General features: G+C 46.3%; 1 protein-coding gene across 5 annotated transcripts in view; it reads right to left on the bottom strand.

Annotated features, from left to right (window-relative positions):
• Positions 1–24859, bottom strand: part of LOC115128651 (rho family-interacting cell polarization regulator 2) — an 85476-nt gene that overhangs the window by 3953 nt on the left and 56664 nt on the right. For all 5 annotated transcript variants that reach the window (XM_029658706.2, XM_029658707.2, XM_029658708.2 and 2 more), the window contains exons 7-19: positions 10456–10605; positions 10248–10311; positions 9969–10012; positions 9499–9624; positions 8293–8441; positions 7777–7906; positions 6334–6788; positions 5956–6220; positions 5320–5489; positions 1781–1949; positions 1285–1417; positions 978–1142; positions 191–355 (exon numbers count right to left, since the gene is read on the bottom strand). In XM_029658706.2, the coding sequence (XP_029514566.1) occupies positions 191–355; positions 978–1142; positions 1285–1417; positions 1781–1949; positions 5320–5489; positions 5956–6220; positions 6334–6788; positions 7777–7906; positions 8293–8441; positions 9499–9624; positions 9969–10012; positions 10248–10311; positions 10456–10605 (2185 nt within the window). The remainder of the gene's footprint in view (positions 1–190; positions 356–977; positions 1143–1284; positions 1418–1780; positions 1950–5319; positions 5490–5955; positions 6221–6333; positions 6789–7776; positions 7907–8292; positions 8442–9498; positions 9625–9968; positions 10013–10247; positions 10312–10455; positions 10606–24859) is intronic.

Here is a 24859-nt window from a genome sequence, read left to right as displayed (position 1 = left end):
GGTTCGACATACCACACTACATCATTGTCTTGCCAAACAGCAAAATGTTAGTTAATGCAAAACAGACTGGCACCTAGATTATAAACAACTCCGCCTCCAAGGAAATTAGTACACTAGGACCCCCAACAGATGAGGAAGGGAGGCTAGTTACATGAATGCTGGTAGAAGGTGTGTTGGTCCTGAGCCTTACCCTCTCTAGCCACCTGCAGTAGGTGTTCCTTCATGTCCCCAACACTGTGCTCTGAGACGTAGCTGTGGAATTGGAACACTGTGAGGACGTCCTGGGACAGGGCCGAGGGAGGAGGGGAGGCCAGTTCACTCCTGTCCACCATCTCACGCACCACCAGCCAGATCACTGTGGAGGACCGAGAGGGAAGAGAGATACAGCCGTGTGAGATGTATCCAGTGACAGGACAGACAGCTGTGTGAGATGTATCCAGTGACAGGACAGACAGCTGTGTGAGATGTATCCAGTGACAGGACACTACACTATGGCAGGGTTCCCTAATTGGTGGTTTTATTTGGCCCACAAGTTTTACCAGCAAAAATAAAAAATAAAAACGGTATTGATTTTTTTAGCATTTTCATTGTTGGACACAAGACTGTAAAAACACCAGGAAATCAGCTCCAAGTGATTTTAACTTTGGAAATCTGTTCGCAAGTATTCCCACGCATGATAGAGACACGTGGTCATATGTGTAAGAAAGGTTTTACATTTTTATGTCTTAGTCAATTATTATCTCTGTTTGGGCTTCTTGCAGTCCTCAAATTATTTGTAATTATGTTCCGGTCCCTCGAAATCCACGCAAGAAAAAAACCCATCCCACGGCTGAATCTAGCTGATGATCCCTGGACTATGGTGTAATCAATCAGATTCACTCACATACACATCATGCACTTTGTAAATGTTGGAAACAAATAGCTCCAAACACAAAACGTTTTAAGACACAAACACACAGAGAGAAAGAGAGACCTACCTGTTTCAGCTGTGGTGTGTGGGTGCCTCTCCTGCAGTGGACTGGTGTAGCTGTGATGCATGTGTTTAAGCACCCGGTCCAGCGTAGTGTGAAACTGCCCTCCAGAACCACTACACTCTGACCACAGAGCCATCAGCCCTGGCCGCTCTGCCAGCCCTGGGAGCACTGAGAGAGAGGAGGGAGGACATAGAGATTCATTATCTGACCTAGTTCCTTGCCCCAGAGAGGGAGTACAAAGTAGCCTCCATTATATTCATATTTACTCAACTGTAAAGTATCGAGAGAGAGAGAGAGTGAGAGAACCCACCGTCAGCAGCCGAGGTGATGCTCCCCAGGCATTCTGTGCTGATCTCTCCCAGTTCCTCTAGCAGCTGAGTCTGAGCTGAGAGCTTCTGGAGCTGGGCTCTACGCTGCCAAGGGCTCCCCCCACTGGACAGTAGCTGTCGTTACACACAGAGATTGAGTTGGTGCGCACACAGTCTAGCCAAACCATGTAGTATTGTGTTAGTCTCCACTCTTCCATGCAGTCGCAGCCAATAAATGACAAGAGAACTTCCCGGCCACACTCTTAGATCAATGCTAATTTCATTTTCTACATCTGCTCAAGACTGTAATTCGTGAGCACGACAGAGTCTAGTTTGTTATCAATTGGAAAAATGATGTTTGACATTTAAATTACAGGCAGCCTAATAGGAGCGCAGTGGATTTGACACATGCTTTGACTATAACAATATCATAAGAAAAACATTTCTCTATAATTTTCCAGATTTCCTCTGTGAGGGCACTGGAGCATGTTCATTCACCTGGATGAGATGATCGCAGTACTGCAGATGAATGACGATGGCCATGTCCAGATTCTCATTGCCTGTGGTGAGAGGCAGGGGGCTGCCGGCCACACTGTTGCCCACCCCGGTGTCCTCCGTCAGGGCTTCACTCAGGTGGCCCCTGGCCTCTGGGTGCTGGCCTCCAGGCCTGTTAGACAGACAGGAGATACACAGTCACCACCAGGGGGCAGCAGCAGAGTATAGAAATGGAATACAATCACTACTAAAACCATGAGAATATTACAGTATGTAAATCAGCCTGATATGTAATGCTAGAGTTAAATGCATTATGTTCCATCGTAATATAGAGGCTCTGGTACAGAATAGCATTTACTGTCTGACACTCAATACTGAACATGAGTAGCTGTTTAACACCCTATAATGTTTATTGAATTATACAAATTCTCTAGGATTGTGATCTGGACAGGAAGTGGGCACCCGAGACAGACAGAAAGAGACAGAATAAGAAGAGAGGAAAGCGAGATAGGAGAGGGGCATGGCCAGAGAGACACATAGGGCAGAAAAACAAACCGAGCCACGACACTGTTAGGCTGACAACAGCGATAACAATCACACCACATAACGTGCATGACAGTCACAGCAACACATGAAAAATAAAAAAGGGAGAGCCACACACTCTAGGAGCTCAGATGCAATAATTGAAGGACCTAATAACCAACGTTTCGACAGACAAGCTGTCTTCATCAGGGTATAATTCAGCAATAAGGCACGAGGTGGTGTGGTATACGGCCAAAATACCACGGCTAAGGGCTGTTCTTAGGCATGACCACAAACCCCAAGTGCCTTATTGCTATTATAAACTGGTTACCAACGTAATTCGCACACTAAAAATAAATGTTTTGTCATACCCGTGGTATACCACGGCTGTCAGCCAATCAGCATTCAGGGCTGAACCAGTTTATGATGACAAACACTGCGGGTCACTAGTTTATATAGTGTGAAAGGACACACACAGGTGTCTGTAATCATGGCGGGCTGTGGCCTGATATCATTGGTTGATTTACAGATATAAATAGAACATATAAAAAACAAATGGATATCATACGTACAATTTAGCTAAATAAGCCTACAAACATTACAATGATTAGTAGAATCACAAGAGACCAAGGGTCTTTAAATTAAACATCCAGGCAGCCTCTCGATTTATCAATACATTGTAGAAGTCACCCCCTCTCCTAGGACGGGCGACGTGATGCCGATATAACGTAGGGCCGAAATCAAGTGGTTTGCTTCTAAAAAGTGGCCCGCAGCTGTGTACATCAAGTTTTTACACGTGCTACGATGCCCTGAGATTCATACTTTTGATTCACGCTTCGTTTTACCCACATCATTTTTACCAATTATTCGTACCTTTACTTTTGATACTTAAGTATATACAGTGCCTTGCGAAAGTATTCGGCCCCCTTGAACTTTGCGACCTTTTGCCACATTTCAGGCTTCAAACATAAAGATATAAAACTGTATTTTTTTGTGAAGAATCAACAACAAGTCGGACACAATCATGAAGTGGAACGACATTTATTGGATATTTCAAACTTTTTTAACAAATCAAAAACTGAAATATTGGGCGTGCAAAATTATTCAGCCCCCTTAAGTTAATACTTTGTAGCGCCACCTTTTGCTGCGATTACAGCTGTAAGTCGCTTGGGGTATGTCTCTATCAGTTTTGCACATCGAGAGACTGAATTTTTTTCCCATTCCTCCTTGCAAAACAGCTCGAGCTCAGTGAGGTTGGATGGAGAGCATTTGTGAACAGCAGTTTTCAGTTCTTTCCACAGATTCTCGATTGGATTCAGGTCTGGACTTTGACTTGGCCATTCTAACACCTGGATATGTTTATTTTTGAACCATTCCATTGTAGATTTTGCTTTATGTTTTGGATCATTGTCTTGTTGGAAGACAAATCTCCGTCCCAGTCTCAGGTCTTCTGCAGACTCCATCAGGTTTTCTTCCAGAATGGTCCTGTATTTGGCTCCATCCATCTTCCCATCAATTTTAACCATCTTCCCTGTCCCTGCTGAAGAAAAGCAGACCCAAACCATGATGCTGCCACCACCATGTTTGACAGTGGGGATGATGTTCAGGGTGATGAGCTGTGTTGCTTTTACGCCAAACATAACGTTTTGCATTGTTGCCAAAAAGTTCAATTTTGGTTTCATCTGACCAGAGCACCTTCTTCCACATGTTTGGTGTGTCTCCCAGATGGCTTGTGGCAAACTTTAAACAACACTTTTTATGAATATCTTTAAGAAATGGCTTTCTTCTTGCCACTCTTCCATAAAGGCCAGATTTGTGCAATACACGACTGATTGTTGTCCTATGGACAGAGTCTCCCACCTCAGCTGTAGATCTCTGCAGTTCATCCAGAGTGATCATGGGCCTCTTGGCTGCATCTCTGATCAGTCTTCTCCTTGTATGAGCTGAAAGTTTAGAGGGACGGCCAGGTCTTGGTAGATTTGCAGTGGTCTGATACTCCTTCCATTTCAATATTATCCCTTGCACAGTGCTCCTTGGGATGTTTAAAGCTTGGGAAATCTTTTTGTATCCAAATCCGGCTTTAAACTTCTTCACAACAGTATCTCGGACCTGCCTGGTGTGTTCCTTGTTCGTCATGATGCTCTCTGCGCTTTTAACGGACCTGTGAGACTATCACAGTGCAGGTGCATTTATACGGAGACTTGATTACACACAGGTGGATTGTATTTATCATCATTAGTCATTTAGGTCAACATTGGATCATTCAGAGATCCTCACTGAACTTCTGGAGAGAGTTTGCTGCACTGAAAGTAAAGGGCCTGAATAATTTTGCACGCCCAATTTTTCAGTTTTTGATTTGTTAAAAAAGTTTGAAATATCCAATAAATGTCGTTCCACTTCATGATTGTGTCCCAGTTGTTCTTGATTCTTCACAAAAAAATACAGTTTTATATCTTTATGTTTGAAGCCTGAAATGTGGCAAAAGGTCGCAAAGTTCAAGGGGGCCGAATACTTTCGCAAGGCACTGTATATATATATATATATATATATATATATAAAACCAAGTGGTGGATCATTTTAGACTTTTACTCAAGTAGTATTTTACTGGGTGACTTTCATTATGAGAATTTAGTACTTTTTCCACCACTGCACACACACGGATACACACACACACGGATACACACACACACGGATACACACACACACGGATACACACACACACGGATACACACACACACGGATACACACACACACGGATACACACACACACGGATACACACACACACACGGATACACACACACACACGGATACACACACACACACGGATACACACACAGTGATACACAAAGGCCCAGTGGAATCTCATTGTCTGTGGTGAGATGTGGCGTGACAGGGCAGAGGTTAGAGGCCAGAGAAGGAGATAGTGGTAGTGACTCTGCCTATCTCCCATGTAGGGTGTAGTAGCCTAGAGAGAGTACAGGGGACGGGACTTTCCCTCTTCCCCTCCCTCTTGACTCACCCAATCCTCTCCACCTCCATGTCAAAGAACACAGAGTGGTGGAGGACGTGGTCATCACCCGTGTCATCGTCGTCGAAGTCGGAGGTGTTGAGGAAGTCAAAGCTCTCCAGAGCGCTCTCAACCGTCAGGCTGAGACTGGACGACCTGCTCCTGTGGCCCGGGAGACGACACTGAGGGAGAGACGTCACGAGATGCTGAAACCCTGCTTGGAGGGCTAGCACTAAGAGAAACTAGGTGCTATAAGAACATGGATGACTTGCTACAGTAGCCCGGGAGACAGCACTGAGGGAAAGATGAGACCCTGAAATACTCTGCCCTAAAAAGCTCTGCCAGGGGTTGGCTAGACTAATACTAATGGAGACCACCTGTAGCTCTGGGGGGGTTCTAATGAATGTCAATACCACAATACAGCTCCAATCACCTTAACAGCATACATTAAAAACCACCCTTAAATACCTTGCCAGATCATTTATCTTTATGAAAAATAAACAAATCCCATCCCAGGGAAAATCCCAAAAGGCACCTTGTACCCTATACATTGTGCAACTTTTGGCCAAGGCCACATGGGGTAGTGCACCACATAGAGAACAGGGTGCCATTTGGAATGACACAGGGGACATGGAAGCCAGGCCTCACCTTGAGCAGGTCCTCCAGGCGCATCACTTCCTGTTCCAGGTCCTGCATCTCTCTACAGCGTTGTCCCAATGATTCCAGCCTCAGCAGCAGGCTGTGCAGGGCCTCTTCCAGGCTGCTCTCCTGGAAGGCCCTGCTTCCCTCCCCGGCCCAGCTCAGACCCACCACCTCGGGCAGAATGTCGGACGACGTCAGCCTCCTCACCAGTTGCCTGGTCAAGCTGCCTGGTTCTTCAGTGTCCAGTTCCACGGGCTTCAGCAGCTCTGAGCTGACAATAGAATAGAATAGAATTTAATAGATTATAATACAAGTTCATTGAGGGGAGATTAATTTGGCCTCTGTGCAATAAACATCAAAGACAAAACATCAATCACATATTACCTGTCGTCCTCATCTCCATCCCTGTCAGACCCCGCGTGGTCCAGGAACACATCCTCAGGAGCCAAAGCTGACAACTGGCTCTCGGAGCAGAGAGAGGAGGAACCTACATTAAGCGGGAACTCTGCCCTCTCCCACTCTGACTCCACTTCCTCGCTGACCAGACTAACACTCACGCTACCGCCGCTGTCACCACTCTCCTCTTCCTCCTCACCCTCCTCTTCCACTACGTCTGCATGCACCCGAACCATCTCTTCTACCCCTTTGTCTTCCCTGGGGGGTATTTGAGGCCAATGGTTCATGTCAGGCGGCGTGACAGTGATTTCGGGGTTGGACTGGCCTGGGGCGAGGCTTGGGCTGAAGGAGGAGACTGACGTATCGGAAAAGGTGAAGGAGAGGCGCTTGCACTCAGAGTTGCCACACCCACCATTCTCAAAGACGTCATCAGGGAGGGTGGACTGGAGAGGGAGAGAAAGAGGGGGGGAGAAAGAGAGGGGAGAGAGAGAGTCAGATGAGATGAGAGAGATATATAGAGAGAGAGAGTCAGATGAGATGAGAGAGATATAGAGAGAGAGAGAGTCAGATGAGATGAGAGAGAGAGAGAGAGATGAGATGAGAGAGAGAGAGAGTCAGATGAGATGAGAGAGAGAGAGAGAGAGAGAGACAGACAGAGAGAGAGAGAGAGAGAGAGAGTCAGATGAGAGGAGAGAGAGCCTGTAAGTGCTCCAATAGTCTAGTGACATCACAACCTCCTCCTCTTTCCCTCCTCCTACTGTTGTGTCAGTCTGGGACGTGAACACAGGCTGACACAAGCCACTCCATGCAAACAAATAAGCAGGCAAAGGCACACAGGCAGGGGTAAACGGGGCTAGTACTAGCGTAGCAGACCTCACTCACATAGACCTCCAGCCTGGACTTGGGCCTGGGGCGGAGGGAGGCCAGGTCGCCAAAGGAGCGACTGCGTCTCAGCTTCTCTAACAGGGAGTTCCTCAGGGCGTGGAAGAAGGAGAAGCGATGCTGGGTTGGGGAGGGGCGGGCGTGCCACTCCTTTACCACTCACAGGTAGCAGGGGGTGGAGGGAGGAGGAATGGGTGCAGGGTTGGGGGGGTGGTACGAGGGAGGGAGCAGGGGTGGGTGGAGGGAGGGAGAGGGGGGGTTAGAGGGAGGATGGGGAGCAAGGAGGGTGTGGCGGGTGGGTTAGGGTTAGTCAGACTCAACCATTGCTTTGTTAGCACACAGACACATATACGTTGAATACATAGACAGACAATCACAGTTTCACAGTTTAAAGCAATCCTGGGTAAGTGGGTTCCAGGGTTAGTGCAACGAGGGATCCTGTGTTGTGAGCAAGCAGGTGCTAGTATGCAGGATGCTGTGCTATAAGCCATACACCCACTCCTCTCCCCTATCCCACCCCAGGGAGAGGACGCTCTGACTGGGACTCACAAAGAAGGACTGGTCCTGGAAGGTGGGTGTCTCTGGCGTGCCCTGGCTGTAGACAGACACCCGTCTCTGCAGGGCGGTGGCCTTGCTCACGTTGCCTGAAGAGAGAGTCAGGTCCTCCACATCGAACGGACTGCATGGGGGGAGGACAGAGAGACAGTTAGGAGGGGAAGTCCATTAGAGAACTATGAACTACAGTACCATGGTAATGCTGTAACAATGGAGCAGACACCCAGATTCTCCAGAAGAGGGCAGCGTTAGAGTATAACCTAATGTAGTCAAAGTACACTGATGTAACTAACCACTGTAGTATGTATTGTGTAGTTTATAATACTATGTCCTACAATATGGTTCATTTGCTGTTTCCATGTTGTTCATGTTTTTCTGCTCCTTGCACCACACCAATAACTTTCTGTGACCTTCCTCTGTGACATTCCTCTGATTCTGATTAAACTGTCACTAACCAAAATGTAAAAATATATCCATCACTCAAAGAGACATTTAATTAAGTCCACTTACAACCATGTGACCTCCAGATTGAGTTTGATTGTTCCCAGGTCGTTGACATCGACAGCCACCACCTGAGGCATGGCCGTGAACAGGTCCTTGGTCTCACAGATCACACTGCCCACTAGGATGTGAGTGGCTAAACCCTTCAGCTCGGTAACCTGATTGGACAAGAGACAGGAAGTTAGAGCTAATTGGACCAGAGAAAGGAAGTAAGGTCACACTGCCCACCAAGATGTGAGTGGCTAGACCTGTTCAGCTCCGTCAAGACAGGAAGTTAGAGGGTGATTCAGGTGGGTTAGTGCTGGGCTAGAACAAAAGCCTGCACACTCTGTGGTTCCCCAAGACCAGGACTGAACTCCACTGCCCTAGGCTGGGTCACTGTGCTCTAGGCTGGGTCACTGTGCTCTAGGCTGGCTCACTGTGCTCTAGGCTGGCTCACTGTGCTCTAGGCTGGGTTACTGTACTGTTATCTAGACTGGGTCACTGTACTGTACTCTAGGCTGGGTCACTGTACTGTACTCTAGGCTGGGTCACTGTACTGTACTCTAGGCTGGGTCACTGTACTGTACTCTAGGCTGGGTCACTGTACTGTACTCTAGGCTGGGTCACTGTACTCTAGGCTGGGTCACTGTACTCTAGGCTGGGTCACTGTACTGTACTCTAGGCTGGGTCACTGTACTGTACTCTAGGCTGGGTCACTGTACTGTACTCTAGGCTGGGTCACTGTACTGTACTCTAGGCTGGGTCACTGTACTGTACTCTAGGCTGGGTCACTGTACTGTACTCTAGGCTGGGTCACTGTACTGTACTCTAGGCTGGGTCACTGTACTGTACTCTAGGCTGGGTCACTGTACTGTACTCTAGGCTGGGTCACTGTACTGTACTCTAGGCTGGGTCACTGTACTGTACTCTAGGCTGGGTCACTGTACTGTACTCTAGGCTTGGTCACTGTACTGTACTTTAGGCTGGGTCACTGTACTCTAGGCTGGGTCACTGTACTCTAGGCTGGGTCACTGTACTGTACTCTAGGCTGGGTCACTGTACTGTACTCTAGGCTGGGTCACTGTACTGTACTTTAGGCTGGGTCACTGTACTCTAGGCTGGGTTACTGTACTCTAGGCTGGGTTCTATAAAGCACGTTGACTTAATAATGTCTTCATAAATATAATTAATTGGTTGATTGGTTGGTTGGTTGATTGACGGATTGTGCTGTACTTTGATGTTGATGAGGTCTGTGATGAGGGGCGTGAAGACCATCTCTTCTCCATCCCAACTCTGTCTGGAGTTCACCTCTATCTTCCCTTTCAGCTTCCAGCGCTGACGACCATACCGCATGAAGATCTGACAGAGGGAGGGAGGGAGGAAACAGAGGTGTGAGAGGGAGGGAGGGAGGGAGAGAGAGAAACAAAGAGAGATTTAGAGAGGGCAGAGAGGGATAAAGATGGGTAGAGATAGAGGAGGAAGAGAGGGGGGTGAGAGAAAGATACAGGTTAAAGATAGATGCAGGGTCAAGGAAAAGGATATAAGCTAAGAAACGGTTGTTTTTATATATTTATAAGTGCCGTTTTCGAGGCAGTCTGCAGATTGGGAAAGATATAGTTGTCTATTTGTGATACAGGGAGGGCCTGTTAGGAATGATAAAGACAGAGAAAGAGAGAGTCAAGTCTTATATTAATTAATCTCACCTCATACTGATCTCCTGAACACAGACGAGCAAAGCCAGCAAGACCTGAGGAGAGAGAGGAGGGGGGCAGAGAGAGAGAGGGGGTGGGTGGGAGAGTGAGTGAGGCAGCGAGCGAGAGGGGGTGGGGTAGTAGAAAGAGAGGGGCGAGGGGGTGAGAGAGAGAGAGAGAGAAGGGGTTTGGGAGAAAGAAAGAGAGTGAGAGAGATAATTGAGCAGTGAAATCATTGCTTGTTTGTTTTTCAGTCTACACTAACAGCAGTTCCCCTGGCCTCAGTCTTACCTTTCATTTTAATATGGAATTCCCCCAACAAGTTCTCCAGCTCCACCTCAAACGTGCTCATATTCTGGGGAGGAAAGGAGACTGATCAGCTCAAACACAAACAACTGGAGACGAACTTTGACACCAGGCTGTGTTCGATCTTAGTGGGTGATTGTATAATGCCGGTGAACAGGCTGATTTATGTGTGGGTCCATCCACCCATCCATACCTCTGTGTACTCCTTGTATCTGCGGTTGACCTCTAATATGCTCTCTCTGGTGGCCTTGGTGGAGGGAGAGGCAGAGAAGGCCTGCTTCATCTTACTGGCTCCCTCTCTCAGCATCCTCTGGATACAGAACACCTCATACAACTCATCCACCTGCAGGGGACGCAGCACACAGATGGTTAAACACTATAATCTACACAGCCCAGACAGGGTTAAAAGACTTAACATACAGCAAGGAGATGGTTACACACAAACCATATCCAATAGATGTGGCATACAGACTTAAAATCGCTATTAAAGCAAAAACTGTGTTAATGACTTAAAACGCATTAAGTATAGACATCAAAGACAATTACAGATGTATAATCTATATACAAGTATACATACAAACCACACACTCTGCACTGATCAGCCGATAACAGCCTGTGAAGTTAGTCAAGTTCGATACAGCATAAACAAAAGCCCTGGGCTTGAAACAAGCTTATAAATCCTACCCATCCTCCCTCATACACAAAGACACTAAATATTCAGTAGGCAGATGAGTGATCATTTCTAGAGAGCGGCGGTGGATATGTGAAGGACTCACTCCAGCCCTCCTCTGGGGGAGACAGATTACCATGTCTGACAGACTGATGAGCAAGCCCTGCCCAGCCTCAGACCCAAACCCTTTGTCATAGACCTGCACAATTAGATCATTCACAACCCAGCAGCATATCTTTGCTATGGGAATTGATGGGAAATGATGTAAATATATCACTAGCCACTTTAAACAATGCTACCTTATATAATGTTACTTACCCTACATTATTCATCTCATATGCATACGTATATACTGTACTCTACATCATCGACTGCATCCTTATGTAATACATGTATCACTAGCCACTTTAACTATGCCACTTTGTTTACTTTGTCTACATACTCATCTCATATGTATATACTGTACTCGATACCATCTACTGTATGCTGCTCTGTACCATCACTCATTCATATATCCTTATGTACATATTCTTTATCCCCTTACACTGTGTATAAGACAGTAGTTTTGGAATTGTTAGTTAGATTACTTGTTGGTTATCACTGCATTGTCGGAACTAGAAGCACAAGCATTTCGCTACACTCGCATTAACATCTGCTAACCATGTGTATGTGACAAATAAAATTTGATTTGATTTGATTATATTTGATTTGATTTAGCACACTGCCCAACTTCCCCCTTCATATGAACTATGCTAAGCCCAATGACTGTGGAGAGAAAAAGGGGAGGGAGGGATAGAGAACTGGAAAATAGAGGAAGACAGAGGTGAAGAAAGTGAGAGAGAGGCTTGTGGGAGTCCCAAGGAGGCAGACAGCGTTTAGCGATCGCTTGGGAGCACTGTCTAATACCCACACACTCAGCAGAAACATGGAGAGAAAGACACTGTGGTGGGTCAGCATTAATCCACATGGGAGGAGAAGGAGACAGAGAGAGACAAAATAGAAAGAGAGAGAGGGGAGATCCATTTGCTTACTTACGCAACCCAACTCTCTCCATCCCTCACTCTGCCTGTAATGAGCCTGAGTGATATTATAATGTGCTGACTTCCCTACTTTCCTACTGTATTGAGACTGTACTGAGACTGTACTGTCTGGCAGGCATAAACAAAGACCTGGAATGGGCCAAATGAAAAGGAAATATTCAGATGATGCCGTGGAGCTGTGAAATATTGATGCATCGCAGTCTTTAAGGTTCTCATTAGGGGGAAACAGAGGGTGAAATGGGCCAATCGTATTCCCCAGCGTTTTGACAATCATAGCAGACACAGAAGTGGTGAAGGGGGAGGATGATGATGAAGTAGATGAATTTAGTAGGAAAGCAGCAAGGGCTGTCAGTTGTCAGGGAGGGGACTGGGATGCTCCAATTCAAGGGTGGAACACTCCGTCTAGAAGGGGAGTTGAGAGGGTTGATGATGATGTCAGGTTCTGGCAGTGCAGTGGATCTTTGCTATGTTTGATATTAAGAGAGAGAAACCCTGCCCTGCCCCAGCTTCCCTCATAGCATCATCCACCCCCACCCCAACCACAACAGCCCTGTACCCCTGGGTCCCCCTACCGCTACCACAACACCTCACCCCCACGACACCCTCACTCCCATCCTGCCCCGCTATGTCTGTGGTATGTGGTAGGCTGTTCATTTGGGTGCTGCTTCTCTGATTGGAAAGAGCTGAGCCACAACCAATGAGATCATTGAAAAGGCTACTTACTCCCGAAAATGTAGATGAACTCTAACAAGGATTAGAATGAATTCTACCAATGACGAATCCATGTCACCACACTCTCGATGACTATTTAACAAATGTATATAGCTCAAATATCTTTGAGAGTGCAGTAAAAATACCCTCTGTGCCAACTTTGCCCTATAGGATTCAGGCCACCAAGTTCAGAGTGGTATCTGAGAAATGGGGATTTGGGGGTGTGGGCAGAGGCTGTCTGTCAGTGACTGACACCTGCTGGTGTCAGGGTGGGATGCCTGCCCTGCTGATCAATGCTGTAGTCCAGGGGAGAAATCCAAATCAAATTACATTTTATTGGTCACAAACACATGCTTAACAGATGTTAATGCGAGTGTAGCGAAATGCTTGTGCTTCTAGTTCCGACAGTGCAGTGATATCTAACACGTAATCTAACAATTCCACAACTACCGAATACACACAAATCTAAAGGGATGGAATAAGAACATGTACATACAGTTGAAGTCGGAAGTTTACATACACTTAGGTTGGAGTCATTAAAACTCGTTTTTCAACCACAAATTTCTCGTTAACAAACTATAGTTTTGGCAAGTCGGTTAGGACATCTACCTTGTGCATGGCACAAGTCATTTTCCAACAATTGTTTACAGACAGATTATTTCACTTATAATTCACTGTATCACAATTCCAGTCGGTCAGAAGTTTATATACACTAAGTTGACTGCGCCTTTATACAGCTTGGACAATTCCAAAAAATTATGTCATGGCTTCAGAAGCTTCTGATAGGCTAATTGACATAATTTGAGTCAATTGGAGGTGTACCTGTAGATGTATTTCAAGGCCTACCCTCAAACTCAGTGCCTCTTTGCTTGACATCATGGGAAAATCAAAACAAATTAGCCAAAATTCTTCAGCTTCCTGAGGTTGAAGAGGCATTGTTGCGCCATCTTCACCACACTGTCTGTGTGGGTGGACCATTTCAGTTTGTCCGTGATGTGTACGCAGAGGAACTTAAAACTTTCCACTACTTTTTACTTTTTTGACATTACTTTTACTTTCCACTACTGCTCCCTCTGCTGTTTCCTGAAGTCCACGATCATCTCCTTTGTTTTGTTGATGTTGAGTGAGAGATTGTTTTCCTGACACCACACTCCGAATGCCCTCACCTCCTCCCTGTATGCTGTCTTGTCGTTGTTAGTAATCAAGCCCACTACTGTTGTGTCGTCTGCAGACTTTATGATTGAATTGGGGGTGTGCATGGCCACGCAGTCATGGGTGAACAGGGAGTACAGGAGGGGGCTGAGAACGCACCCTTGTGGGGCCCCAGTGTTGAGGATCAGCTAAGTGTAGATGTTGTTTCCTACATTCACCATCTGGTGGCGGCCCATCAGAAAGTCCAGGATCCAATTGCACAGGGTAGGGTCGAGACCCAGTGCCTCAAGCTTAATGATGAGCTTGGAGGGTACTATGGTGTTGAATGCTGAGCTGTAATCAATGAACAGCATTCTTACATAGGTATTCCTCTTGTCCAGATGGGATAGGGCAGTGTGATGGCAATTGCATCATCTGTGGACCTGTTGGGGCGGTATGCAAACTGAAGTAGGTCTAGGGTGGCAGGTAAGGTGGAGGTGATATGATCCTTGACTAGTCTCTCAAAGCACTTCATGATGACAGAAGTGAGTGCTCCGGGGCGATAGTCATGTTGTTGTTCACTTATCTTTTCCTTCTTGGGTACAGGAACAATTGTTGCCATCTTGAAGCATGTGGGGACAGCAGACGGGGATAGGGAGCGATTGAATATGTCCGTAAACACACCAGCCAGCTGGTCTGCGCATGCTCTGAGAACGCGGCTAGGGATGCCGTCTGTGCCAGCAGCCTTGCGAGGGTTAACACGTTTAATTGAGTTACTCACGTCGGCCATGGAGAAGGGTTGGGGGGGGAACCGCAGTCCTTGGTAGTGGGCCGCGTCGGTGGCACTGTATTATCCTCAAAGCGGGCAAAGAAGTTGTTTTCTTTTTCTGGAAGCAAGACATCGGTGTCCGTGACATGGCTGGTTTTCTTTTTCTAGTCCGTAATGGTCTGTAGACCCTGCCACATACGTCTCATGTCTGAGCCGTTGAATTGCGACTCTAATTTGTCCCTATACCGACATTTCACTTGTTTGATTACCTTGCAGAGGGAATAACACCTACACTATTTATATTCACCCATATTCCCAGTCATCTTTCCATAGTTAAAATGTGGTGGTTCGCGCTTTAAGTTTTGCGCGAATGCCGCCATCTATCCACGGTTTGTGGTTAGGGTACGTTTTAATAGTAACAGTGGGTACAACATCTACAATGCACTTCTTTATAAACTCACTCACAGAGTCAGTGTATAAATCCATGTTATTCTCTGAGGCTGCCCGGGAACATTTCCCAGTCCGTGTGATCAAAACAATCTTGAGGCGTGGATTCCAATTGGTCGGACCAGTGTTGAATGGTTCTAGTCACGGGTACATCCTGTTTGAGTTTCTGCCTATAGGACGGTATGAGCAAATTGAGACATGGTCAGATTTGCTGAAGCGAGGGCGGGGGAGGGTCTTGTATGCATCACGGAAGTTAGAGTAGCAGTGGTCCAATGTATTGCCCGCGCAAGTGCTGCAATTAATATGCTGATGGAATTTAGGTAGCCTTGTTCTCAAATGTTCTTTGTTAAAATCCCCAGCTACAATAAATGCATCCTCAGGATATATGGTTTCCAGTTTACATAGAGTCCAGTGAAGTTTATTGAGGGCCATCTGGGGTATCTGCTTGAGGGGGACAATAACTCTTGGGAGATAATATGGTCGTCATTTGATTGTAAGGAATTATAGAGCAGGTGAACAGAAGGACTTGAGTTCCTGTAGGTTGTTATGATTACACCATGAGTCGTTAATCATGGAGCATACAGCCCCGCCCTTCTTCTTCCCAGAAAGATGTTTATTTATGTCGGCACGACACATGAAGAACCCGGTGGCTGTACCAACTCCGACAACATATCCTAAGAGAGCAAAGTTTCCGAAAAAACAGAGTATGTTACAACCCCTGATGTCTCTCTGGAAGGCAACCCTTGCCCTAATTTCTTTCACCTTGTTGTCTAGAGACTGGACATTGGTGAGTAATATACTCGGAAGCGGTGGGTGGTGTGCACGCCTTCGAAGTTTGACCAGGAGGCCGCTCCGTCTACCTCTTCTGCGACATTGTTTTGGGTCAGCCTCTTGGATTAGATCCAATGTCCTGGGTAGTGGTCCGAACAAAGGATCCGCTTCGGGAAAGTCGTATTCCTGGTCGTAATGTTGGTAAGTTGAAGTCGCTCTTATAGCCAATAGTTCTTCCCGGCTGTATGTAATAACACTTACGATTTTCTGGGCTAACAATGTAAGAAATAATACATAAAAAAACTAAATAGTGCATAGATGCAGCCTAAGGCCTAAGGCCTCGAAGCGAGGCGACCATCTCTGTCGGTGCCATCTTGCTACACACTACCATTTAACACTACCATTCAATACCCCCTTTCGACACTACCATGATACTGCATGGGGGTCCTCTGTAGCTCAGATGGTGGAGCATGGCACTTTGCAACGCCAGGATAGTGGGTTCAATACCCAAGACAACCCATACGTAAAACGTATGCGCGCATGACTAAGTTACTTTGGATAAACGCGTCAGCTAAATGGCATATATACTGAACTATTCATTCTCCAGACCACACACAGTCAATAAATTAAACCAAACTTATTTATAATCTATTGTCTGTGGTAATAAGACTAAGGAAGTTCTTAACGTGACAAAAGACCCATCTAAAGATTATTTGTAAGTCGCTCTGGATAAGAGCGTCTGCTAAATGACTTAAATGTAAATGTAAAATAACTTATCACCATACTGCTGGCCTAAAACAAGTGTGTCACCCACCCACCCACCCCAGGAAATGAAAGACAGGGTGACTGTGAAAACACACTGTGTTGGGCTGTAGGACTGTTGGACTGTAGGGCTGGGCAGAAAAATGAGGAAACAACACATTCTATGGGCTCGACTGCACACACCCTAAGAGGGACACACACTGTGCAATAGCAGCTGAGGCAAGCATGAGCGCACACACACAGCTGGCAAGCCAGGGGTAACCTCTATCCACGAGAGTGTCTTTAATCTTCAGCGAGGGGTGACCTTTATCCATGAGAGTATCTTTAATCTTCAGCAAGGGGTGACATTTATCCACGAGAGTATCTTTAATTTTCAGCGAGGGGTGACCTTTATCCATGAGAGTATCTTTAATCTTCAGCAAGGGGTGACCTTTATCCATGAGAGTATCTTTAATCTTCAGCAAGGGGTGACCTTTATCCATGAGAGTATCTTTAATCTTCAGCGAGGGGTGACATTTATCCACGAGAGTATCTTTAATCTTCAGCGAGGGGTGACCTTTATCCATGAGAGTATCTTTAATCTTCAGCGAGGGGTGACATTTATCCACGAGAGTATCTTTAATCTTCAGCGAGGGGTGACCTTTATCCATGAGAGTATCTTTAATCTTCAGCGAGGGGTGACATTTAACCATGAGAGTATCTTTAATCTTCAGCAAGGGGTGACCTTTATCCATGAGAGTGTCTTTAATCTTCAGCGAGGGGTGACCTTTATCCATGAGAGTATCTTTAATCTTCAGCAAGGGGTGACCTTTATCCATGAGAGTATCTTTAATCTTCAGCGAGGGGTGACATTTATCCACGAGAGTATCTTTAATCTTCAGCGAGGGGTAACCTTTATCCATGAGAGTATCTTTAATCTTCAGCGAGGGGTGACCTTTATCCATGAGAGTATCTTTAATCTTCAGCGAGGGGTGACCTTTACCCATGAGAGTGTCTTTAATCTTCGGTGGGTTTTGTCCTCTTAGATTTAAAGAGGAACTCACATCAAACACATGTAGTACTCTCTGAGGGGAGGGGAGGGCCGATCAAAGAACAGGAGGATAGGCCCGGATCCCATCAAACACATGTAGTACTCTCTGAGGGGGGGGCCGATCAAAGAACAGGAGGATTGGCCCGGATCCCATCAAACACATGTAGTACTCTCTGAGGGGGGGGGCGATCAAAGAACAGGAGGATTGGCCCGGATCCCATCAAACACATGTAGTACTCTCTGAGGGGGGGGGCGATCAAAGAACAGGAGGATTGGCCCGGATCACATCAAACACATGTAGTACTCTCTGAGGGGAGGGGAGGGCCGATCGAAGAACAGGAGGATTGGCCAGGATCCCATCAAACACATGTAGTACTCTCTGAGGGGAGGGGAGGGCCAATCAAAGAACAGGAGGATAGGCCAGGATCACATCAAACACATGTAGTACTCTCTGAGGGGAGGGGAGGGCCGATCAAAGAACAGGAGGATAGGCCAGGATCACATCAAACACATGTAGTACTCTCTGAGGAAGGGGAGGGCCGATCAAAGAACAGGAGGATTGGCCAGGATCCCAACAAACACATGTAGTACTCTCTGAGGGGAGGGCCGATCAAAGAACAGGAGGATTGGCCCGGATCACATCAAACACATGTAGTACTCTCTGAGGGGGGTGCCGATCAAAGAACAGGAGGATTGGCCCGGATCCCATCAAACACATGTAGTACTCTCTGAGGGGGGGGGGCGATCAAAGAACAGGAGGATAGGCCAGGATCCCATCAAACACATGTAGTACTCTCTGAGGGGGGGGGCGATCAAAGAACAGGAGGATAGGCCAGGATCACATCAAACACATGTAGTACTCTCTGAGGGGGGGGCCGATCAAAGAACAGGAGGATTGGCCCGGATCCCATCAAACACATGTAGTACTCTCTGAGGAAGGGGAGGGCCGATCAAAGAACAGGAGGATAGGCCCGGATCCCATCAAACACATGTAGTACTCTCTGAGGGGAGGGGAGGGCCAATCAAAGAACAGGAGGATTGGCCCGGATCCCATCAAACACATGTAGTACTCTCTGAGGGGAGGGGAGGGCCAATCAAAGAACAGGAGGATAGGCCCGGATCCCATCAAACACATGTAGTACTCTCTGAGGGGAGGGCCAATCAAAGAACAGGAGGATTGGCCCGGATCCCATCAAACACATGTAGTACTCTCTGAGGGGGGAGGGCCGATCAAAGAACAGGAGGATTGGCCCAGATCACATCAAACACATGTAGTACTCTCTGAGGGGAGGGCCGATCAAAGAACAGGAGGATTGGCCCGGATCACATCAAACACATGTAGTACTCTCTGAGGGGAGGGCCGATCAAAGAACAGGAGGATTGGCCCGGATCCCATCAAACACATGTAGTACTCTCTGAGGGGGGGGCCGATCAAAGAACAGGAGGATTGGCCCGGATCACATCAAACACATGTAGTACTCTCTGAGGGGGGGGGCGATCAAAGAACAGGAGGATAGGCCAGGATCCCATCAAAAACATGTAGTACTCTCTGAGGGGGAGGGCCGATCAAAGAACAGGAGGATAGGCCCGGATCACATCAAACACATGTAGTACTCTCTGAGGAAGGGGAGGGCCGATCAAAGAACAGGAGGATAGGCCCGGATCCCATCAAACACATGTAGTACTCTCTGAGGGGGGCTGATCAAAGAACAGGAGGATAGGCCAGGATCACATCAAACACATGTAGTACTCTCTGAGGGGAGGGGAGGGCCGATCAAAGAACAGGAGGATTGGCCAGGATCCCATCAAACACATGTAGTACTCTCTGAGGGGGCCGATCAAAGAACAGGAGGATAGGCCTGGATCCCATCAAACACATGTAGTACTCTCTGAGGGGGGTGATCAAAGAACAGGAGGATTGGCCCGGATCCCATCAAACACATGTAGTACTCTCTGAGGGGAGGGCCGATCAAAGAACAGGATGATAGGCCCAGATCACATCAAACACATGTAGTACTCTCTGAGGGGAGGGGAGGGCCAATCAAAGAACAGGAGGATAGGCCCGGATCCCATCAAACACATGTAGTACTCTCTGAGGAAGGGGAGGGCCGATCAAAGAACAGGAGGATTGGCCCGGATCCCATCAAACACATGTAGTACTCTCTGAGGGGAGGGGAGGGCCGATCAAAGAACAGGATGATAGGCCCGGATCACATCAAACACATGTAGTACTCTCTGAGGAAGGGGAGGGCCGATCAAACAGACAACAGGACAATCAGGACTAGGTCTCTACTGCTGTTCAGTATCGAAGGGAACAGAATTGCACCTAGATAATGTATAAAATACACTGAGTGTAAAAAACATTTAAAAAACTAAACATCCATGACATAGACTGACCAGGTGAATCCAGGTGAAAGCTATGATCCCTTAAAGATGTCACTTAAATCCACTTCAAAGCAGTGTAGATGAAGGGGAGGAGACAGGGTAAAGAAAGATTTTTAAGCCATGAAACAATTGAGAAATGGATTGTGTATGTGTGCCATTCAAAGGGTGAATGGATAAGAGAAAAGATGTAAGTGCCTTTAAAACGGGGAATGGTAGTAGGTGCCAGGCGCGGTTTGAGTGTGTCAAAAACTGCAATGGTGCTGGGCGTTTCACGCTCAACAGTTTCCCGTGCGTATCAAGAATGGTCCACCACCCAAAGGGCATCCAGCCAACTTGACACATCTGTGGGAAGCGTTGAAGTCAACATGGGCCAGCATCCCTGTGGAACATTTTGACACCTTGTAGAGTCCATACCCAACAAATTGAGTCTGTTCTGAGGGCAAAAGGGGGTGCAACAAAATTTTAGGATGGTGTTCCTAATGTTTTGTACACTCAGCGTACATATACACTACCGTTCAAAAGTTTGGGGTCACTTAGAAATGTCCTTGTTTTTAAAAGAAAAACACTTTTTTGTCCATTAAAATAACATCAAATTGATCCAGAAATACAGTGCAGACATTGTTGATGTTGTAAATGACTATTATAGCTGGAAACTGCTGAATAGAGTTTGGAATAGAGTATCTGGAGCATCAGCATTTGTGGGTTCGATTACAGGCTCAAAATCGCCAAAAACAAAGTACTTTCATCTGAAACTCGTCAGTCTATTCTTGTTCCAAGAAATGAAGGCTATTCCATGCGAGAAATTGCCAAGAAACTGAAGATCTCGTATAACACTGTGCACTACTCCCTTCACAGAACAGTGCAAACTGGCTCTAACCAGAATAGAAAGAGGAGTGGGAGGCCCCAGTGCACAACTGAGCAAGAGGACAAGTACTTTAGAGTGTCTAGTTTGAGAAACAGATGCCTCACAAGTCCTCAACTGGCAGCTTCATTAAATAGTACCTGCAAACACCAGTCTCAACATCAACCGTGAAGAGGCGATTCCGAGATGCAGGCCTTCTAGGCAGAGTTGCAAAGAAAAAGCCATATCTCAGACTGGCCAATAAAAATGTAAAATGAAGATAGGCAAAAGAACAGACACTGGACAGAGGAACTCTTCCTAGAAGTCCAGCAAAAATAGAAAAGTGAGGTGTAACTTTGCATTGGGACTTTTGGTGTGTATACTAATGCAAATCCATATGTTACATCTGGGTACGTTTATGCTACCTACCCTTTAATACGCCATGGGAGTAACGCCCCTTCACACACATGTCCCTAAAAGGGAATAGGAGGCATCTGGCATAGGAGTTCCAGCTTTCTGGCCTTCAATCTCTTGCCCTCATCTCACTAATGAGGGCTGGGCAGCACCGGTAGGCACAGGCACACAACACAGACACTAATCTAAGCAGGGCAACATCACAGGGCTGATTCATGCCACCTGCTTCCCTACTACACTTCTCATCTGCAGACAAGGCAGGCAACACTTTGGACTGCCTGATGTGTTGAAGAAAGGAAACAGGGATGGGTGTGCGTCATTTACAGCTTCTCATCTGTGATAGGCAATGGGTTAGTAGCCCCTTGCAGATGGCACCCTAAGGGGTGGCCATTCTGTCTCCAGCTGGGTTGGTCTTAATCCGAGTACAATTACACACAACACACAGTGACACAGACATACACAGTGACAAACATGCACAGTGACACACACACACCGACAAACACATTCACACAGGGAAACAAACACACATACACAGTGACACACACTTCAAAAGAACCATGTTTATCTATTTATAGTCCTCTTTTCAGGCTCTATTCATTTCCTTTCTTCAAAAGGACAAGATAAAGAGTTGACTGCCCCCACCCTTTCCCTCATGTTCCTCTCATCAACACCTGTCACAATCCCCACTTCCTGTTTGGCCCTGCCCTACTTCCTTCCTGTCAACAGCCACTGTGGGTGATGTGCTTACGCTGTTATATGTGTGTGTGCATGTACCCCTGGCACTGCGGTGTGTGTCGCAAACCTCTCTGTTGCACAGTTACTGGTGACACCAGGGCGGGGTTCAATTCTAAAAGGAAGTCAATTACAATTACAATTCAATAATCAAAAAGAGTGCATTCATTTTCAAAGACTTCTCATACTGATAAGTAGAAGATTATATATATATATGGAATTAAAGGCTTCCTAAGCCACAGAAGACAACATCCTCGTTAATATATATATATATATATATATATATAAACTCAGCAAAAAAAGATGCCACCAGCTGCATTGAGTACTGCAGTGCATCTCCTCCTCATGGACTGCACCAGATTTGCCAGTTCTTGCTGTGAGATGTTACCCCACTCTTCCACCAAGCACCTGCAAGTTCCCGGACATTTCTGGGGGGGGGGGGGGGGGGGGGAATGGCCCTAGCCCTCACCCTCCGATCCAACAGGTCCCGGACATTTCTGGGGGGGGGAATGGCCCTAGCCCTCACCCTCCGATCCAACAGGTCGCAGACGTGCTCAATGGGACTGAGATCCGGGCAATCTCAGATGGATTGTCTGGGGCCAAATTAACCTCTCCTTTCATGTAAGAAAGCCATTACCATCATACTTTTAGGGAAAGAGGATAATTTTGTACATGTATTAAACTGTGAATTTGACCAATTCCATTCCTCTTGCTTTGGGGGTCCGGGGTCCTCCCCAGGATAACTTTCATGAACATTACTGAGAAGGACATTCTACTCCAAAATGTATGAAAATAAAATGGATGTTGACACCATCTAAAATATAATTTCAACCTCCAGAAATGGGCCCAATAACCGATAACTTTAACCCCTGGTGTTGACACACTGATAATGATTCTGCTGTTTGAATGTTAAAATTCCTGTTAAAATGTATAGTACAATAGAGTTTGAGGAACATTAACGCTTGAAACACCACGGCACCACAAAGCAGGGTTTGATTTTAACTACTCTTCACCCTGTGGTGATGAGGCAGGCTATGGATGTAGATTTAATTCCCTGACATCATCAGCGTTTCAGAGGATAGTTAGTCAGTCTGGTGATTCTCCTGGCTGACTTCTTTATTCAGATTGATCTCATTAGATAGATATCTGCTGATGTCTGGGCTGGCTCTATGTTGGTGTGTGTGTCAGCAGTCTGCCACCCAGAGATAGGCATCAGCTGGCTTCCCACTTTAGAACTCTCATGCTCCCAGCATGATTTGTCCCTTGTCCAATTTACAATACCATGCTGCCGACTTACAACAAAGTCGTCTTACAGCATTGGCCAAAATTGTATGAGAAATGTTTGTGTTGTTCTTATTCAGAAAACCCCCTTATTTCTCAAGAACTCCAAATGGACGTCATTCATCACTAGTAATGAGAATGTTCGTAGGACTACATGTGCTGTTCACAGAGTACCAAATTAGTATTGAATGGAGGAGAAAGACTGTTTTGAGTGTGAAGAGAGATGAGGAGACACATTGTCAACAACAAACACCACGCACGCACACACACGCAGGAAGCACCATTATCATCCCCAACCCTTCCCTTACCCCTCAGACTAGAAACGGGACCAGTCGATTGATCTCTGTCCTGTCCCCTGAGGCCCCTAGACTCTCCACAGGGTGCAAACACAGAACACACACGCTCTAACTCGTTTTAGACACCTCCCTGCCCTCACCCAAATAGCCCTCATTAGTGTCTCACAGCACCATAGCTCCCTCCCTCAATCCCTCCTATACTCTCCCGCTATCCCCCTCTCCTCTCTCTCCCAGTCAGCCACAAGGGGTTTGTCAAATGCTCCAGAGCAGGTCTTCCCAAACTGGGGTACGCGCAATAAAAATGAGATTTATTTTAAAAAATGTGAATGTTTTTTTTAAACATTTATTCACATCTTCAGTAACCTTGTTTCACTGCCAAAAATAAAATTAAACCATCTAGTGTTCAGCGAAATAACAACACAATGTCAAATACAGGTAGCCTAGTCAAATAATTAACATCCAATCTGTTTTCTGCACTATGCAATGATATGGGCAGCGACCATGTTACACTTTTACAACAAGCGTGCTGGTTATCGTGCTGGTTGTTGACATGTTTTTTTTAAATTAAGAGACGAGCTTAACATGTCCTTCACTGGCCATAATTATCACTTGACAAGTTTCTCACACGACTGGCCTATCTGGGTGATGTTTTTTCTCGCCTGAATGATCTGAATCTACGATTACAGGGACTCTACGCAACTATATTCAATGTGAGGGACAGCATTGAAGCTAAGTTGGAGCTCTTTTCTGTCTGCATTAACAAGGACAACACACAGGTCTTTCCATCATTGTATGATTTTTTGTGTGCAAATGAACTCAAGCTTACGGACAATGTCAAATGTGATATAGCGAAGCACCTGAGAGAGTTGGGTGCACAATTACGCAGGTACTTTCCCGAAACGGATGACACAAACAAATGGATTCATTATCCCTTTCATGCCCTGCCTCCAGTCCACATACCGATATCTGAACGAGAGAGCCTCATCGAAATTACAACAAGCAGTTCTGTGAAAATTGAATTTAAATCAGAAGCCACTGCCAGATTGGGCTGCGCTCAGAGTATCCTGCCTTGGCAAATCATGCTGTTAAGACACTGATGCCCTTTGCAACCACGTACCTATGTGAGAGTGGATTCTCGGCCCTCACTAGCATGAAAACTAAATACAGGCACAGACTCTGTGTGGAAAAAGACAGAGACTCTCTCCAATACAACCCAACATTGCAGAGTTATGTGCATCCTTTCAAGCACACCCTTCTCATTAACCAACATGTTTCAAGCAGACCACCATAGACCACCATGCTTTGAAATTTTGGTAA

The sequence above is a fragment of the Oncorhynchus nerka genome, linkage group LG4 (genome assembly GCF_034236695.1).
Source record: "Oncorhynchus nerka isolate Pitt River linkage group LG4, Oner_Uvic_2.0, whole genome shotgun sequence".
NCBI classification, from domain to species: domain Eukaryota; kingdom Metazoa; phylum Chordata; class Actinopteri; order Salmoniformes; family Salmonidae; genus Oncorhynchus; species Oncorhynchus nerka.
Note: the sequence above shows the minus strand (reverse complement) of the source record. Positions and strands in the feature narration are given on the sequence as shown.